This window comes from Argopecten irradians, chromosome 16 (genome assembly GCF_041381155.1).
Source record: "Argopecten irradians isolate NY chromosome 16, Ai_NY, whole genome shotgun sequence".
In the NCBI taxonomy this organism is placed as follows: Eukaryota; Metazoa; Mollusca; class Bivalvia; order Pectinida; family Pectinidae; genus Argopecten; species Argopecten irradians.
The window spans coordinates 26082897-26104455 of NC_091149.1; the positions used below are offsets into that span (position 1 = coordinate 26082897).

A 21559-nucleotide genomic window follows, 5' to 3' on the forward strand; every position below is an offset into this window, starting at 1 on the left:
CTATGGTATAGGCTTTTTCTTGAACGCTCTTGCAAATGGGTTATTGCATATTTTGAGTTCTGTGATCTTTTCGTTGAAATAGGCCGTGAGGGCGATGAATTCAGTGCCAGGGAGAATGAACTTGAAGAGGTGATCTTCCTGGTTATGGCAGATCACGTTAATCTGTACCATATACTTGTGCATAGACTGGAGACATATCTAAAAGTATAAAGAAATATTTTCGTTATCCTAATTGTACATACATTTTAAACAGAATTTCGCCAATGGAATATTGAATGTGTTATTGATTCCGAAGGTTTATCTATTTTGCAAGGAGTTCACTAGACATATGATTTAGTTTGAACACATCCGTATAAGACATGTTCCGTCTTTGAATACTACATAGTTATCTCCCATGCAGATAGCTATCCGTTGTAATATCATTATTTTGTGAGTGAAACGACGTCACTTCCTCTGAAAAGAATGAAGTTACACTCGTAAACACATGACGTCACAATTAATAACCCCCTGTCAGGACAGATAACTCTGTAACATATCAATAATGTATTAAATGCCCATCATGTTTCCGAAGGATCCAAGAAGATGGCAATAAAAGTGATTTAGACAAGTGTCAGGGGCAGATATTTCTGTTTTCTCCGTTAATCGAACTACTGTAAAGAAGGAGTGTGAATTTTGATCCTCTGGTGGCTATGAGCGATAAGTGATATTTTTTGTTTACAGATACCCGGGGGTAAGGACATAATGAAATGACATAAGAGTTAGGTCAAGATGGAGTCCATTGTGAGTTATGGGGGGTTAAACAGGAGGGGAAATTTTCTGTTTCGTCCAGTTTTGTTGGAACCAAATTATATTCTTGAATGATTTGTCAAGTTCCTATTCGCAAAATTATTAAAGAAATAGATTGAAATATTGATTTTTAACGTGAACACGTTTAAAATATCTCAGAAGAATCCGAACTGGTCCGATCTATTCCGATCTGTTAGGGTATTGCCGAAATTGACCACGTGATAGGGCTCGGAAGGTTCCGATCTATACCTGTATCACCGATGTCGGTCAAGTAATGCAATTCGGTTTTCCGATATTACCCGAAAGTTTGAAACATGGCACTGACTGTGGCGATTCTTTCAAAACGTGTGATATTTCATGCGACATTTACCGCTATGTCAATAGTATATTTGCGCTTTTATGGATCTGAACTATCGTATGTAAGCATCCATATTCACACATTGTATGTTTTATGAGAGTTTGTGATGGTGAAAATAGTATCTCAATAGTATATTGGTGCTTAAATGGATCTGAACCATCATATATAACCATCCATATTCAAACATTGTTTGTTTTACGACAGTTTGTGATGGTGTTTTTTCTGGTACTGCTCTCCCCAGTAAAAATATATTTAAATGCATAACAGGAGTAATAAAACTTTTTTTTCATTATTTTTTAAAATAATAATGATAACACTTTGAAAATTAAAACCTATGGAATACAGTCAAAATAACCAATCGAAGATGAGTACAAGGAATCATGACGTCACATAACGTCAACAAATGGCGCGAAATCATAGTAGTCGCATACGCGGAACTCCAGGCCTTGCATGGACACATGGGAACCGAACATTTGAGTTCATTTCTTTGAGTTTATGCGAGACAATTACCATACCATATACTACTATAGTTTAAAGTATGTCCTTTTTCCAAGTTATGTCTTCTGCACGAAATAGAAAATAAAATAAACAAGCAGAGCTTTGCTCTTCCCATGCCATGAATGATTCATAATATTGAATGATTAAAATAATTAAACAAATCAAATAAAAACAATGAAGTGAAAATTAGATATCTCTGAGGTTTTTGCGGTCCCTGTCGTAAATGGGAATGGGGTTTCAAACACCGGAAGTAAGGTCCTTCGTAATAAATGATAAGAGGAGACCCGTTCGAACCGAAATTACGAAATTCTAAAAAAATCGCCTACGGATTTCCTTAAAACACGAAATTTCGAGAGAATCATCAAAACAAACTGGCATAACCCAGATATAATATCACGAAAACATATGAACTGATGTGGATTCTTTTTCGGTATGAAAATATAGTCTATGATGACCCATCCTAGCACTGGATGAAAAGGGACAGGGTTGCGAGTTACAAAGTTCAAGCTTACAAAATGGTAAAAATGTGATCGAGGACCCCATGCTTTTATATGATATTAAAAATACATTACCACGGGTTTTCGTTTCCTTTTTTGCCTATTCATTGAATTTTAAGGGCGAACATATAGCAAAACATGATGATTACGTATATAAACGGTCCTTGGAAATAACGAAAATTAGTTAGCACTTGTAAAAAAATACAATAGTTTTGTATATTGTTCTATCGTTAGAAATTTAGCACCAAAAATCAACAGGATCGAGACTACCTAAACCCTAATATTACAGAAAACATAATGTTATGAGTTTTTCTATTTTCGGTCGGCAAATTTGCATGGATGGTATATTTCAAGCTCAAATATTTTTAAAAAGTAGTTTCTGGACACCCATTTTTCTTAACAGATTTGAAATCTGCCTAAAAATGCAAGAAAGAAAGACCTGTTTGAAAGTATGGAGCTACCTTAATTATTTATAAGCGTGGATATAACAATTTGGTTATTCAATAATTACAGTAATAGATGTTAACAAAATAATATTATGAGGAATCATGTATAGTCAATTCTTATTGATAATCCTAAACGCCTAACTTCCACCTGTCACATCTCCTTTATCTGGATATTAAGTTTTTTTTGGTGGTAAGAAATAATGATTGAATTTTTTGTAATGGTGTGGAAACTGTTAAAGATACTTTTAGGAAAACTGAATAAAATAAAATAAAATCGAAATATCGTAATCACATCCAACTACAGTTCAACTTATCTAAACCAGACGTCAATGGATCCAGCATATATGACCGATATAAACATTAGGTAAAGTATAATGTATTTTACATTTTTTGGTATCATATTTAATCTTGTATTGTAGTGACTTTGACGATATTTGGTAGTGTATTAACCTTGTTTGGTAGTGAAGTTTACCTTAGTTATTAGTGTACTATATATTAACAAAAAGCATTGAATCTTACATTATTAAGTAGTGGATTTAAACTTAATATCGTAGTGAATTTTATACCATCTTATAGTAAACTTTACCATATATGTCTGTGAATTTGGTAGTGTATTAATCTTTAATTGTTTGTGTATTAAACTTTATTTGCTAGTGTATTTTACTTTATTTGCCGGTGTATTTTACTTTATTTGCTAGTGTATTTTACTTTATTTGTATTTTACTTTATTTGCTAGTGTATTTTACTTTATTTGTTAGTGTATTTTACTTTATTTGTATTTTACTTTATTTGCTAGTGTATTTTACTTTATTTGTATTTTACTTTATTTGCTAGTGTATTTTACTTTATTTGTATTTTACTTTATTTGTTAGTGTATTTTACTTTATTTGTTAGTGTATTTTACTTTATTTGCCAGTGTATTTTACTTTATTTGTTAGTGTATTTTACTTTATTTGTTAGTGTATTTTACTTTATTTGCCAGTGTATTTTACTTTATTTGCCAGTGTATTTTACTTTATTTGTTAGTATTTTACTTTATTTGCTATTGTATTTTACTTTATTTGTTAGTGTATTTTACTTTATTTGCCAGTGTATTTTACTTTATTTGCCAGTGTATTTTACTTTATTTGCCAGTGTATTTTACTTTATTTGCAAATGTAATTAATGTGTGTTATCCTATTTTATATTTTTTTACTTAAATATGTTCATCCGCCTACAGATCATAAACGATACTCACCAGTTTAACAGTAATTGGATGGCGTTTAATTGTGAAAATTTATATGTCCAATTAACACAAAAGATAATATAAGATAATTTATATTGCTTTTGATGCATGCGCAATCAGTACTTCATTCCATATAGGACATAGTGGCACGGTTTTTTTTTCTCGGGATGCAATTAATTAATTCAATATTTTCATATTGAAATAAAATGAGAAGCTCAAACTTTTCGATGGTGGTAATGGTGTAAAGTAAGTAACTTTTGTAACAATAGAAAAATACTAATTTGTCTACTCCTGTTTTTGATAGCAAAATTATAATTTATTATCTTTAATATTGTAGTAATTTTAACTCATTGGGCAGATGATTTACTGTAATTGATAGTGTATTTTACCTTAGTTAATAGAGTATTTTAGCTTATTTGGTTGCGAATTTTAGCTTATTTGGTAGTGAAGTGTACTTTATTTGGTAGTTAGTTTACCTTATTGCTAGAATATTTCATCTTATTTGCTATTGAATTTTTAATTTACATTGTAATTGATTTTGCCTAGTATGGTAACTATGTTTACCTTATTTGGTCCTAAATGATTGGAGAGCTTGGCGTGTCCAAATGAGAGGTGATCTTTTACCCACAGCGACCCTATAGCGGGTGAAGAAGGATGCATGCAGGATGTGATCGGGTGATTGGCCTCTGATTTCCCGACAGCTGACCAGATGTTGTTCTTGTATTTGTAGCGTCTGTCATCTACAGGAATAACCACCATCTCTACACTGTACATATCGCCGGCGTTCATACCTTCTACTGTTACCTCAACGCGCGGGTACATCAGTCTGCAAGGAAAATTAAGACATCATAGATGTATATTTGCGTCCTGGTGTAAAGGAAAAGGAGATAAAACAAATAAACATTGAGTATCTACGTCTCTACCAACCGAGCTAAATAAGCATGCTCTGTCAGGTGTTACTATCACTGAAGTCATATCCATCCCTTAACTATCTCATAGTAAAACTGGAGGTAATTCAGGAGAAAAAAATGACCAATCACAGGCCTGCAGATACTAAAGAAGATTACAGAGACGACAACCGGCTTCAAAGCCACTCAGTGAACCACAGTGTTATTCCTTTGATATATGCCAAAGGACCAAATTCAGATAAAATTACTTGGGTCTGATGTTGCCTTCAATTTTACTTCGAGGTAGTCCGGGAGTGAATATAGCGGCAATGATTGTAAGCCTAAGAGTATCGAGGATATCAGCATAGTGGATTGACGTACACCGAGGAAACTGAAAAAAGGGATATCAATGGCTTAAAAAGGGAATTGTCATCGTTTATATCAAAATTACCATATATAAATATGTGATATTTTCGTAAAATGTTTTGAGAGTTGCAATATTCATGTTCATAGAACAAAATATTTGGTTACCTTTCACATATTTTCGGGTAGGCGTACAATGATAACGTTAAACGTGGCCACATGTTTGCGCACGTAATGTTATGACGTCGCAATATATGAGCAGTGCCATAGCGCATATCAACTGCCGTTACACACACCATGTATCGTATTCCGATCGATAATTTAGTCCCCGTATTCAATTTATGAAAATATTAGTAAATTCATAATTCATTAACATTTTAACTTACCTCCCGGATCTATTTATAATCATTTCTGTTCCTTCCCTACTAAAATTTCGCCATAGTGCCTTATTGTAAAGGTGGACTGCTATGCTTGTCTTGGCGACAACACTTGTAGGTATGATGGGTACTCTTCCTTCGGTGGCTGTAACTGCTGTAACTTTTTTCGTAATGTATGGTGGCATCTTATATATCAGCATATGTTGTAACCATCGCTGCACCATTTGGTCATTGTCCTCAATCTCGTGCTGAGCCGTTCCCATAACACTTAGTGAATTCTTGGTAATGTTGACATCGTCTTGTTTTGTTGTATTATTCTTCACCTTGGCGGTTCGCAAGCAAAGGTCAAGCGGCTGAAACAAAGTCATGTAGATCAATCGATATCAAAAAGTTGATATTGTTTGCGCGGGAAATTGATAACTAAAATCATATAAATTTTCTTCTTAAAATTTTATGGCTCGGAAGCAAAGGCCATTCAACTGAAAAAAAACATGCACATAGATCATAATATATCATAATCAGATATTTTGAAACGATATTATAGTACTTTCAATAACTTGTCATTTTGTTAAACTTCATGTCGGTAAGAAAAATTAGATCAAAATACTAGGCATATCCATTGAATCACCGCTACAACAATTTCATAGGAAAACAAATACTGGAGTTATTATGATCTGGAAAATTTTAGGGTACTCGAAGTTTAAAAATTGTTCAAAAAATTCTGATTGGTAAAACTGTCTTTCAGTGGTTATATTTGAGCAAAATTGTGATTTTCGAAAAAAAAAAATAAAAAAAAAAAATATATATATATATAATAAATACTTCATTTTTATATAGTTGGAGTGATTGTCCAAAGAAACTAGCAACTAAAAATTTTTTTATTGCATTATTTTTTTAATTACAAACGGGTACATGTCTATTACCGTGATCAGCATATTGTCGTGATTTTCCAACTTATAAGGTTTGTATTAAATCATTTTGATCATATGTTTTCAGATGTTTTTGGATTTTTTTAATGCATCCAAAAACACCACCTTCAATTATATTGTGTATGTGTACAGTGGCCAAGCGTTTATATAATATTACCAGAAATAATTCAGAAAGCGAACAATTTAAGAGGAAAATTGGGGTCAGACAAATTAAATCAAAACTCTCACAATATATACAATTCGTTTAACACGAGGCATGCCGTTTGTGTGACAGCTTACAAATCTTACCCTAATTTACGAGAAAAATAACAATTCACCCCCTTGGCGCAAAACAAATTAAATCACAATTCTCAAGATTAGATTTGAAGATGCAAAACACAAAGCTTGCCGATTGTTTGACAGCTTACAAATCCAACCCGTCGCGTGTATGATGTGTTGTTTGACAGCTTACAAATCTAACCCCTCGCGTGTATGATATGTTGTTTGACAGCTTACAAATCCAACCCCTCGCGTGTATGATGTGTTGTTTGACAGCTTACAAATCTAACCCCTCGCGTGTATGATGTGTTGTTTGACAGCTTACAAATCTAACCCCTCGCGTGTATGATGTGTTGTTTGACAGCTTACAAATCCAACCCCTCGCGTTTATGATGTGTTGGTCTCGAGGGTGGTATGAAGAGCGATGTTAACACTTCTATTCCTAAAAGTCAAATCAAACATACTATTTTGACAACACAAGCAAGTATTTTCAGAAAAATCATACGAAGATCAAAATACCAAGGGCTGTTTATCAAGCATAAAATGAAAACTTTTCGGTTTGAAATTGATATAAGATACTGAACGCCGAGAAATGTATGCCGTATACGTAGATGCATTTGATACCATCCTTCAAACTGTAACTAAGACATCATTTCTTTTTGAGAAAGAAAACAATATTTTTGCTAAGAGGGAAATGATACATAGGTTGCCCTCACACAGGAGAGGATCCATTCGACTAGCCACTTTCATACTTTCTATTACATTTAAAAGGCACATTGTAAATTGATGGCATCATGTAAACAACATTGAAATGGTCAAACAAACATAGATATTTACATTTTCACTTCAGTCCTACTATGTAACCTTGCCAAGTGCAGTTTGCATTCATATAGACAATGAACTTCAAGCGTTTATTATGACGCATTATCATTGTAACGTCAGAATTGTCGTGTCAGTGATCACGAACAACGGTGTTCAAGTAGATGTTCCTTCCATGACGATAACGATAACCAAGATGCACAATCCCTTGGTATTCCATTACAAAATTGTAATCAAATGTAAAGAACAGGGCAAATACAACATGAAGCACTAGTGCGCTTCATGGTATTTGCCTCTATTCAGTTGGCATTCATAATGGCTATGAATGCCAACTTAAAGACGTTCAATGCTTAAATGATGCCTTATAAACCTTAGTTACAACACAAAAAATATTTATTGTAATTTTCTTATGTCTGTTCATATGGAAACATACCCGCAAAAATTACTTTAAAATTATTCATAACACTGAAAAAATGTTAAATGAAATTGTAGATCATAATTTGGCTTCATGGTTTGACCGTATGTATTCATTTGACTGCACTGTTGATGAAACCATAATGATTTTTGAGAGTACTACCAAAAGTTATTTTCAACCTTTATTTGTACTTTGCGATCCATTAAAAGTTTTGTTATTCTGAAAATTTTTGACGCATCCTTGACCAGCCATGCGTTTATACAATGCGTCAAACACAAGGCTTGTGGATTGTTTGACAGCTTACAAATCTTACACCTAGTAATCCATAGTGTGTTTGTCTCCCACGTGTTATGAAGAGTGTTAGCACTTTTATTCCTAATAATCAATACATAAATAATATTGTGACAAAAACAATCACATGTTTTCAGCTCCATGTGTATGGATTGAAATAATGTGTGATAAATATTAATCCTATGAAGTTCAGCAAACCAAGTCGCATTATCAATTATAAAATGTGACACTAGAACGGGGCTTTCGATCATTTACATCAGAAAAGCTGCTTCACAACGCACTATCAATTTTGTCATTAGAAACCATTTTATTAGCTTTTCTTTTATATACAGAACAGTACAGAGACAGAGTACAAATAACATCATTTTCACACTCAATTGTTTTTGGAAGAGGTACTTGTGACTTTCAGTCAAAACTATTGTTTTGAATGCCAAGATTTTAATTTACCTTCCTTTTATTTGATATATATAAACCTATATATATTTATAGTAATATAAACACTATCCACAGGCCTCAATTTCTCGATATAAAGATCACGGGCTTAAGTCAAAATTGAAGTCATTTTAATTAATTGATCTGTGTTAACAAACTGACTTAAGTTTGTTTCGAGAAATCGGGACCGATTATGATCACAATGATAATTATACGCCAACAATATTTAATGATTGAATCTACAAGTTCGATGTAGCTCGATATCATATATGTTATAAAAGTACTAGTAAAGATACTTATTTACCTTCAAATAAATAGTATAATAGTTTCCACTTAAGATTTAACACATTCACAACTCTCAATTATAAAATCAAATACAATTATGTTGTTTGATTTTCCTAATTGTAACTTTTTATATATAATGAAACTTGCTTCCAATTGTTTTTCATGTCCCCTTGTATAACGATAATGTAGAACGATATTAAGATAACTTTTATTTCTAATATTTAATTCTACATCGACCTACTTATAAATATTTCGTTATAAACGAGTTTTTCAATTATATTTATAATTAACTTATGATTAGTATATTATATTTATCATATACTTAGTATCATTTCCTACAATGTGTTTTAAAACTTTTGTGTTCACAATGTATATTTGTACATGTTGTGTGAGACATTGATATCTCACCTTGGTTGATAGGTGAGAAAGGTGTAACCAAGTGTCAGATCACATGGACAGTTGTGAGAAAATATAAAATACGTCTTTTCTGAGGAAAACCGAGAAGATTAAAGTGAGTTATATAAAGGTTTTTTTTTTTTTTTTTACTTTTGGCTTTTGGCATAGTCAAACACGCAGGATTGAAATTAGAATTGGTCAATTTACACTTTGCATCAGTCAGAGCAGGGACAAAGAGTTTTGGTTGATTTGAAAATAAAGAGTTTTGGTTGATTTTGAGAATGTATATTATAGTTTACTTTTTGATAAAGGTTATATTATAAATCATGTATTACTATTGACGTATTACTACTATTTACATGCTCGGAATCAATTTTTCTGGAAAAATATTTGTCTTCGTTATCTAATTAGTAATTATATAATTCAGAAATAATAAAACATTTATACATATTGGGTCTTTTCTCAGTTTATTATCCACTCCAATACCTACGTATTACACATTTACATGGACGTGGATCAAAAAGAAGGTGTCCGCGATATGAAAGAATATATGTTACTAGGAAACGGCATCGCTAACAACCTTTGTGCCGGGACTTAGAATATAGTTTAAAGACTTGCAGTTAATAATAAGTAGATGACCATTTCCATAATCCATCTTCTGAAGCTAAAACAACAGATGTTGCAACGAAGTAAAAGGAGGCTAGATATATATAATTAATATGACTAGCAATAATAACGTACCGGCGATTCCAATGTATTTATTATATATTTTATATCGATTGCGAAACAATTTATACAGCTTATACAAATCACTTTCGATGGCCCGGATGTAAGCGCGCGAGGGGTCTTAGAGTGGGAGAAAACCGGAGTGCCCAGAGAAAACCCACGTGGACAGGTAGGTGACCCCAGACCTCTACACGTCCGTGCCAGGGATCGAACCCTGGCCGGCTAGGTGATAGGCGAGTGACTTAACCTCTACACCACCCGACTACCCATCCATTGCTTACAATTGCATAATATACTTAAAAAACAATAAAATACTGCACTCACACACATTATAGATATCTGTTTATAGCTTACGTAGAAACAATATTAATTGTAATTTTGAAATTAAACTAAATAAACATCATCATCACCCTTTTGCTTTTTACTAATAATAAAAAGAACAATGCCAGACCGATATTTTCCTTTACTTAGTTGATAAACTGTTTTAAAATACTGCTATATAACATAGCGATGTAGTTGGTATGAATGAATCCAAGTTGTTGTCTATAATATCTTTTCACATTTTTACAGTGTTATTAGTAGTTGGTAAATTCCTTCCGCAGATATGTTTTCATTTGAAGTATTACATGTTTTACTGTACAGACATTATGTGTTGTAAAGAATGTTTAAAAGGCATCATTCATGTCTTTGAATTCTTTTCACAGCTTAGCACATTAAAACGCATGGTTTTCATAGATTGCTGAAGAAAAGAAATATTGTCAAATCGCCCAATTAAACTCTTTTTCCAACTTATTCACAAGGTGTCTATATAAAAGTTTTCTAAAAAATAACACCAACTTTCTACATTAACAATTAAATTCCAAGATTCGGAATAATTATAGAGATTGTCCACTATATTTTGTGATTCCCTGGCTGTCTCGTCAGTATACATCATGAGAAAGAGGCTTAACTGACCATCATATACGTCATGTTCATTGAAATAGTTTTCAAAGTTATTCACCTATAATGAAAACTTAATCGGTGACTTAATTTCCAATTGAGCGAGGCCCACATTGTTTACAAAAAATCTGAACATTTCCCATTTATGGTAACACAAAATTTCACTTGGCCATATAAGGATTTACTAGCTAGTATTTACTAGTAATTTTATTCCTATCCAATATCAGACAATTCAAACCACATTTTCTCTCTCTATAAGATTAAAAGCTCCTTCAAATTCCACAACACAACAAAATAACATTCTACTGTCATGAAGAGATTTAGTAATAATAGAATTAAGCGAAAATAACATCAACTGTGCTTATCATACGTTATTATACTTTTAAGAATAATAATGACACAATATTATTCCGTTTTTGTGTCACACATTTGGTATACATCTACCATAACTATATACAATTTATACGACATGATAAACGTAATTCGGATGACTTGAAGGTAGGCCTTGGTTACTTTGTAGTCAAATGGTTCTAGAAATTAGCTTTGAAATGCGCCTTGGATTCCATACCAAAACGACAAAATTAGCCACAGCTGATTTTCGTGCTTGACGAGTATTCTGAAAATATCAGTGCAAAAGATAAGGATATTTACCTGGTCCATAGCTAGTGAAAGGCGTGTGAACTTTTCTTGTAGACGTGTGCACAATTCAAAAGACTGGGATTAATTCATACCTGCTAATATAACAGTTTTGACACGTCATGAAGTTTCACGCACGAAAGAAAGTGATAATTGTCTACAAATACGTACGAGGCTTAAATATATTGGCAATAGACACAAATATGTTATTACCATTAGCACACGTTTGTCTTTGTAATGGAGAGTTTGTCTTTGGTAATGACGAGTTTGTCTTTGGTAATGACGAGTTTGTCTTTGGTAATGACGAGTTTGTCTTTGTAATGACGAGTTTGTCTTTGGTAATGAAGAGTTTGTCTTTGGTAATGACGAGTTTGTCTTTGTAATGACGAGTTTGCCTTTGGTAATGACGAGCTTGTCTTTTGTAATGATGAGTTTGTCTTTGGTAATGACGAGTTTGTCTTTGTAATGACGAGTTTGTCTTTGGTAATGACGAGTTTGTCTTTGGTAATGACGAGTTTGTCTTTGGTAATGACGAGTTTGTCTTTGTAATGACGAGTTTGTCTTTTGTAATGACGAGTTTGTCTTTGTAATGACGATTTTGTCTTTGGTAATGAAGAGTCTGTCTTTGGTAATGAAGAGTTTGTCTTTGGTAATGACGAGTCTGTCTTTGGTAATGAAGAGTTTGTCTTTGTAATGACGAGTTTGTCTTTGATAATGAAGAGTTTATCTTTGGTAATGACGAGTTTGTCTTTGGTAATGACGAATTTGTCTTTGTAATGACGAGTTTGTCTTTGGTAATGAAGAGTTTGTCTTTGGTAATGAAGAGTTTGTCTTTGTAATGACGAGTTTGTCTTTGGTAATGAAGAGTTTGTCTTTGGTAATGAAGAGTTTGTCTTTGTAATGACGAGTTTGTCTTTGGTAATGAAGAGTTTGTCTTTGGTAATGAAGAGTTTGTCTTTGGTAATGAAGAGTTTGTCTTTGGTAATGACGAGTTTGTCTTTGGTAATGAAGAGGTCGTCTTTGTAATGACGAGTTTGTCTTTGGTAATGAAGAGTTTATCTTTGGTAATGACGAGTTTGTCTTTGTAATGACGAGTTTGTCTTTGGTAATGACGAGTTTGTCTTTGGTAATGACGAGTTTGTCTTTGGTAATGACGAGTTTGTCTTTGGAAATGAAGATTTAGCTCATATGATACTTGTTCTGACTGGGATGCCATATCAATACCCGGGCTGAGATCAAGAAATGACGTCACGATTTGATATCAGCAATCACGTCATCCGGGTTTTTAACTTCAGATTTCAGTGTTGCCGCTTCGATTCAGTTTGGAGCGGATAAACATTTCAATGTTTAAGTGGCTATTATAACCAAATGGATAAACGCATTGACAAATATCACATCAATCAGAAATAGTCGACCGTTGATGATGATTTGTCGGGAGATTTTGTCTTAAATGTACAATCAGATCAAAACATTCTGTCCACATCGCCGACAGCGAAGTTTTGCCATTTACGCCAACAGAGAAAAAAAAAGACACCAATAGGTCTATTGAGTATATATTAATTCAACGGCATGCTTTTTTGTCAACAAAAAGATACATATGAACAAATAGAATAATTCAAGATATAATCTTAGAGGAGAAATGAATCATATTACAAGTATTAGGTCCAGGATACCTTTCAGAAATATTCCAAAAGTTTGCTGAAAAGATTTAAAATGATATTGTCAAGTTTATCTCTGAAATCATTTTGAATCGGCCCTTGCGTAAACTTATAATACTGAAAACAGTAAAACGTCTTTCCTATCTTGAAAGGTGAACATTTATTCCAATAACATGAATGCTTGGCAACCATACTCATGATTCCTGCATTTAACTATTAGCCGATAGTTTTAGGTGGTTTTATTTCACAACATACTGATGTTTCTTTCTATTTTCTTCCTTCTTTGTTTTGTTTTAATGCTTTTTGTTGGGTTTTTGTGATTTTTAAAGCGCTTTAAAAGAGGAGAAAATAATTTAGTCCAAATTGTTTTGTTAAAACGAAGAAACACATGTTCGTCAGCGGCAAGATGAATTTAAACAGTTTAGCTGCAATACCCTTTCTTGAAGAAAAGTGTGCAGTGCGCTCACTGACGGTATGTTGAAGGTCCGGAATATCTACATGTGAAGTACATTTGTTTCTGTTACATTTGTGGTGGGCGTTTTTATTGATATACATGTGAACTTACAAGTGAATTAACTCAAATGTTAATAACAACTTGTGATGTGGGAACACGTTGACAGCGGCACACAGAAGATGTAAACTGATCCCATTCAATAAAATATGTAAAACCGCGAGTTTTAGTATAATTGTCAGCCAAGTGTTTCAATTATCAAGCGAGGAGTTGTCTCGTAATGCGAGAAGACGCCTTAGTTGCCGATCCACCTCTTCGTCACTGTATAGATGTACTGGTAGAGAATCTCTTGAGGGGTAAAATTGACACTCGGTCCTCACACCCACTTACGTCACCAGGATGTCCACAGGAGACCCGAAAACAAGCAATCATTTAATCAAATCAACAACGTAGTTGGCGAACTGTTACATCAGACGTAAATACACCCCCGTGGAATCATAAAACGACTGTAAACAGTTAACGAAACGTGGAGAAGTAAATTTAAGATGTTATTTTTTCTTTCTTCCTAACTTACTTTTTTCATCCTAACGTCTTCCTTGACACCACCTCACATTTGGCCTTGGTTTGAGCACTCGCCCCTGTGAGGAAGGATCTGAGTTCTGTCCCGGGCCCTCTCAGATACACATCATAGTATATAAAGATGGTAGGAATTGATATAAACTTTTAGTTGGTTTTCCTATCGTAGCTGTATGTATTGGTGTATGTGTATCTATATCTTCATTGTTTATATGAATATTGTTTTTTAAACTAAACATGGTAGCTCCTGCTCACGCTTAGTGCTCCGCATTCATTTTACATTAGACCTAAAGACAAACAAAACAAACATTTGGTCAAGTTGACAACGTATCTGGCTAACCGTAACATCAGACGTCATCAAGCCCCCATGGAAACATCAAACGACTCTTAACAGCTAGCGAAACATGGTAAAACGCTCTCAGTAGATGAAATCAATAATATTTAGAAGGATGGATTTAACTTTTCCATAGAACAGGGGATATAAACTTTCAGAAGTAATGATTTGTCAAAACACTCACTTGCATACATGTGTTATCAGTACCTTGCCGAAAATGTGCATAGAAAAACTACTGTTACATTCCATCATTTACAAACGTCTAACAATAATGAATACTTATTACTTTCGTTATACAAGGTAAGTTAAGTCCTCTAAGGAGGACAAACATTGCGCATGCCTCTTGCTGCTACTTAAGGGAACATGTACATGCAAGTCTTGAAAACTCTTTCATTTAGACCTTTTTGACGCCAATAAAACAAACCAATATATTTAACCTTCATGTCTTGATCAATCCACCTATAATCTAGTCACCCTAAGTTTTACCTCCAAATCATTGCAAAAGAAACCATTTATTAAGTTAAAAAGTATCAACTATAATACAACGAAACACATATTATAAATCGACAAAAATTGACGAAGGGAAAATATTGAAAATTTTGATTTGAAATATGTTAATTTAAACATAAACATTATATAGGGAAAAAAGAATGATAACTCCATGTATAAAGACAAATACAAAGGACGATATGTAATACTGTACTTGTTTAATAAATGTCCAAGATCTTGTAACAACGCTATAGAGTAACATTATTTTACAAAAATGATTTTTAAACATAAATTCATGAAATATGAGATATGGGGTCCATGTTTATAACACAAATCAATTTTACTATATTCTTTTTAAAAACATCCACAATCGAATTAAATTACTCACTAGCTAGTTTACTCAAAACAAATAAAAAACTAGCTAGCAATTGTTTACATACGGTTATTTCGTGGTCTAGAACTTCATTTTACATTTTTTACAGCGTTTAGTCATTGTAAAGTAATTTCTGCTAAACATACATAAGGCATAAAAAACCTTACAGTGCATAAATTCAGTGTTGTAACTTATGTTTATAGGGCATCATACATGTTTGTCTGTCCATTTGAATATTTTTACAACAAATTAATGCACCAGAAAGTGTGATTTTCAATAGATTAAAATTACTGATGAAAAAAATGCATTTCATAACTTTTGCCCACTTATGGCACATATAACTTTAAAAAAAATGTTTTTAATACTTTTTGTTTCAAATATTTCATCGATTTTTATTATTGTCAAAGCTGTGTTTGAAAGCATTTTACGGCAAAATACCTATTTGTTGACATTATATCACATTTATTTTTATTGATTTTCGCTTTTGACGGACAAGTTTTGACCTGTAATTTATTTAAAAGTCCTATAACCACTGATAATAGTAACAAAAACACTTGCATTGTTCCTGTTGCAATTACCTTAATTTAGACCATTTTTCTCAGTAGGGTGAATAGACTATATATATATATATAGCTACTAATTGTTCATTATTTTACATAAAATGTTATAAATTACATGTGTTTTCCATACATCTAAGTTTAAAATCACTACATCTATATTCAGTTTGTAATGTATGTTTGTGTTTTAGTGTGTGTGTATTTATGTAATATGTTTGTTTAAAATTGTATTGCTGCTAATTTCACTGTAACGATATATAACTTAAACATTTGATATTTAAACATTGACATGTAACTTGATGATTTAGCTCCCCAAAAGCATATGTCGGCCTATAAGAGAGCCGAAATCTAGGAATCATATATTCCTGGTTTTGAATAAAGCGCCTTCAATCACCGCCATGTTCAGTGACTTCGGGTTTTGTCGGATTCATAATCGTATCACGTGACTGACGTTCGACACGACCTGCACGTGGTGAGCCAGGTAACTAGCGTAAGCACACATGTGTTTGTTTACGTTTTCCTTCTGGCCTATATGAGCAAATCATGCTAGTATATGTCCACAGATTGAGTATTTGAAACATCCAATTTACACATTACCGTAAAATGTTGTGTGTATCAAATATTGTAATGTGCGAGCATTATTTTCTTTGTAGATAGAGTCTGATGAGGTCGACCACATATTTGTTAATGAAAAATTGTTGATATTTTCTCTTGGTTTCACAACTCTAGTTTTACTTCGAGATTGTCGCGACGATGTTCGGAAGAGTTCGGAATGATTCGGCATCTTTCGAGCCTATTTTTCACGTGTACACGTTAAAAAGATTTTTTACTTTTATAATTAAAGATACTTCCAGTGCTGCAACTTTATAAAAAGTGGTAAAATTAGAAAGTTTAAACCTCAGGCAGACGGAGAAAAATATGTATAACACTTAAACAGTTTTCACTATGACCAAAAGAGCTAAAGTTATAGACCATACAACTTTAATGTAATTAGCTATCTTATGTTTTCATGTTATATAATTAACTTTATCTACCCAAAGAAAGAATTTATATGGGTCTTGCCTTTTATTCGATCCTTTTGACTCAACACCTTGTCAATAAAATTTGTTCAAGTGTAAACCTGTTACAATGTAACATTTTAGACGCACATTGTTGGTATAGTCTACTTACTGAGCACGAACAGGTGTATTTCTGGTCGAGAGAACCATGTCAAACACACCTAACATCCTGTGATAAATCTATAAATACATTAAGTGATCAGTGACTGAACTATCTATGACATGTGCCGAATCAACTGAATCTGAACCGAAAAACATCAAGGCGAAAAACTAGTAGAATATCAGATAGGGTGTAAGAATGGTACCTGTTGCCAGCATTGCCTCCATTCCGTAAAAGGCAAACAATTATTTGGTCAAATTAACAATGTTACATCAGACGTAAACAAGCCCCCGTAGAATCATCAAACGACTGTGAACAGCTAACGAAACATGAATAAATTTTGGAACTTATTTTTATTTTCTTCCTAACGTCTCCCTTGAAACCACTTCACTTTTGGCATTCGGTTGAGCGCACGCGATGTTGAGGAAGACTCTTGGTTCTGAGTTTTGGCGGAGACCCACCGAAGTCTATAAAAGTGGTAGTTTCTACTCATGCTTAGCACTCAGCATACAGGGAGTGGAACGACTGTTTGTCTTTTTATTAGGATTAGGTGACCGGATGGAATGTGTTGTTTGGTATCGTCGGAGGCATGCGTGAGTGATATAGCATTATGAAATTTTAAGTCAAGGAAAACTACGTAACGTCAGGTTCCGGGAATATCGGGACAAAATGGTGGCCTCCGCTGGATTTTAGCAATGCATTTTGACTTAAGATTCTTCATAATGTTGAGTGTTATGGTTACACGATAAAAAGTATTTAAAAATTGTGTTAATTGCAATGGGATTTTTAAGAGACCTATTCGAATAGGTTTTTGTACATTGTCGTGTGTCATGTGTCGGTAAATAAAATACATTTGCGACTTCTTCTCCAAAACTGCTGAAGCAAATAAATTTTGTACAAACTTTCTAAGGCATTAGGTCGATCAAAACTGTGAATATGACCCCCCCCCCCTTTTTTTTCACAGATCGAAAGGTCTTAAGGTTCTCTACAACAATTGTGAATATTTTTGCTTAAAGATGCTCCACCGCCGACAAATGGTATTTTTTTCACTATTAAAAACAGGAGCAGACGATTCAGTATTTTTCATCGGTTACAAAAGTTACTTACTTTACAGCATTACCACCATTAAAAAATTTTGAGCTTCTCATTTTACTTCAAGTTAAAAATATAAAAAAAAAATTAATTGCATCCCGAAAAAATTCCGTACCGCTATATCCTATATGGAATGAAGTACTGATTTCGCATGCACCAAAGGCAAAATAAATTATTTTATATCATTTTTTGGGTTAATTAGACATGTATATACACAATCAATTATTTATTATTTATTAATCAATTATTGTTCAAATGATGAATATCATTTATGCTCTGTCGGCGGTGGAGCATCTTTAAGAACATCATATTCATATTAGCCCTGACTGACTCTATGGCCAAAGGGGTAGGGCCGAAAAGAATCCAAACAAATTTCCAAAAGACGTCTTGACGATTTGATGGAGTCAAATACTCTCCATAGATTAAAAGGTCCAATTGATAAAATCACTGACTGACTTGAAAAGCCTGACATGGGCAATGGACCGATATAAAGAGTTTATATGACATTGTGTCATTCTGTATCAGGCTCAGGTGGCGTTTAAGGTCCATGGCTCTCTTGTATAAAAAAAAATCCGTCTCGCCAAGGCTCGCAAAATAAAAACTTCTTTGGCTCGTTTCATAACTATTCCATATACAATTGTGATCTGTTTGAACTATGACTAATAACCAAAATGGAAGACAGTGATTACACTTAGAAGGTGTAGTAAAATTGCAATCAAAATATTTTAGAACTTGCTAAATGATAAATATGTATTACGTATATAGTATCAAGGGTAAGCCTTGATTGTAAGAACTTCTATTTTGTCTTTAGGTTACGTGGTAAATAAGCTACGTTACCCACGTTTAGACTGTCCTCATTACAGGACACGGACTATAATATACTGCATCAACAATGTGTTTTAATTAGTATGTATTATATCAACAAATTATTGACCCTTTCTTAATCTTAATTGACGGTCAGATTCTATGTTAGATTCATTTGTAAATGTCAAATATAATGAACAATAGCATTTGATATCTTATACAACTAAGTTCAGTGAAAGGGCAAATTTCTGGGTAGCAAGAAAACAGTTAATTTATGACGCCTTATGGTTAGTTTGTCTCGCGTGCTTTTTTCCTGTCTCACACTTACTGTGAAAACGAAATTCAACAGATTTTAAGCCTATCTAAACATTTTATTAAAAATATCAACCAATTTCATAGTATGACGCACCTTCAAGGATAAAAGAGTTCTGTCTAGTCTTTATACATGTACACTAAAAGTCAGCTGGTAGCGCTTGACTTCTATGGTAGCTGGTAACGCTAACCTCAACAACTGGTTCCACGGTAAAATTAGCCTACGTATCTCAAACTAAATCTGTGAAGCACATTTAAATCTTATTACGGAAGACATGGTATTCAAATACATAAACAAGCTGATATGTACAGCATTATAAACATTAGTAATGAGGTATAAAAGGACTCGATCAAACGCTAAATGGCTAACGTAAATCTAACCTGACTAGCCTAAATACAATAAGAAATATATCAAAGTGAAAAGGAAATAAAATTATGAGACTTAAGTTACTTTTACGTGCCTGGCCGGGAATCGTAATAAAGATGTATGATTAATAAAGTGAAGTCCATCGAAGTCTAAGTCTATTTAAGTCTAAATAAACAACGGAAAAGCTCGTCCTTTTTATACCCCCAAGGTGATCAACAACTAATAAAAAGAACGTATTTCTACCCATGGGTTTTAGCCAATCGTATAGGGGAAATAAACATCGGTGTTTATTTTACGAACAACAACATTTCATACTTTCCCGCTAGAGCAAACCAATCTCTCCCAGAGTGCATTGCGGTCCCCAAAATTTCAATAAATGTGCGGACCGCAATGAACCCTGAGAGAGATTGAGCCCAAACACCTTTGCCGGAAATACGTAATTCCTGTCACTCACCGCACATGCGCACTCTTACAACAATGGCAGCTTCCATCACAGAACAGACTCCTTGCCAAGACTGGACATAAACTTACATAATTAGCACTTACACACACACACAATCATTCCATCTCGTGCAAACACATCAAAACATATGATATCTATACAAACGCACATCCTCTCCAAGCGGCACAGTACATTCACAAATCGATACAAATCTCCAAACACCGTTGTCAAACGTAACATATGTCATGATACACTGTCACACTGAGCTCTACCTTACTGCCATTGTCGACGTCTCAAACATTGACTAAAATATAAATACACACAATTAATGTCTACTCATTATTTATCTTATCACCATGGGACATAACAACAAAATTCATCGTAATTTTAACTTATCATCGGGCTTAGTAACAATAAGAACTTTTTCGCAGATATTTCATTTCGCGATTAAGACTTCAGAGTTACTTCTTTACTTATATTTTAGATACTTTAGTGGCGATTTATTTTCACGATTTTTTTATCACACGCGAAATCATATGAATTTAATCGCGCGCGAATAATAGTTGGTTTACAGAATTGTACCATTCTCGATGGGAAATTACCAGTTTGTGAGAATTTGGGTTCAGTACTGGAAACCAATTTATTTTCGCGAAGAGTTTGAAGTATACGGATCTTATAGCAGACTGCAAAGAAAAAGGATAGAAGGCATGGTTATTCGTAGTCGACGTTGGATGCAGGGGGTTCCAAGTCCAATCAACGAACAGAATCCAGTAATATTATATAAGGAGAAGGCAATGTCATTAGCCTTGATGAGAATTGGTGAAGCTGCTGAGGAAGCATCTTGCTGGTACATTGTATATCGGGGCGATTTGGAATGGGAGTCAGAATCTGTCGAGTATATGGATTGGTCACCACTACATATAATTACTGACCCACCTCCTGGAGGATGTCGTGATTTACGGCTGAAATACATGAGGATAGCTGGCGACTACGTGATGATGGAAACTGACAAGTGAGCACCGAGGGGCAGATAACCAGGCATTTGAACTACATGAATGCCATGAAAATGATGCAGCATTTAAATCTTGTAATGCATTTTGTGGAATTTCTTCGTGAAACATCAAAATCGAGGAAAAAAATCCCGACACCTAATTTCGTTTGAAATGTGTAGAATTCATGTCACAATGTCGAATTGGCGACCCGTATAATTTCTCAAGAATTGTTCGAGTTCAAATGTGATACTTCAAATATTATATAAATGTATGGTGGCATGAATCTGGACAGTAAATCACGAAATTTTACACACTTACTGGTAATTTTGCTTTATTACAGGTTAGCTATATATCTTATATCCGCACAATTTTTGCCTGATTATAAAAATTA

At 33.6% G+C, this 21559-nt stretch overlaps 1 protein-coding gene across 1 annotated transcript; it reads right to left on the bottom strand.

Moving 5' to 3' along the window:
• LOC138310122 (T-box transcription factor TBX5-A-like) lies at positions 1-6016 on the bottom strand. The gene is made up of 3 exons (XM_069251255.1): positions 5447-6016; positions 4375-4636; positions 1-198 (listed from the first exon to the last, which is right to left on the bottom strand). The coding sequence occupies exons 1-3, from the start codon at positions 5803-5805 to the stop codon at positions 1-3; spliced, it is 819 nt and encodes a 272-aa protein (XP_069107356.1). The 5' UTR covers positions 5806-6016.
• Between the last annotated feature and the right edge of the window lie 15543 nt (positions 6017-21559).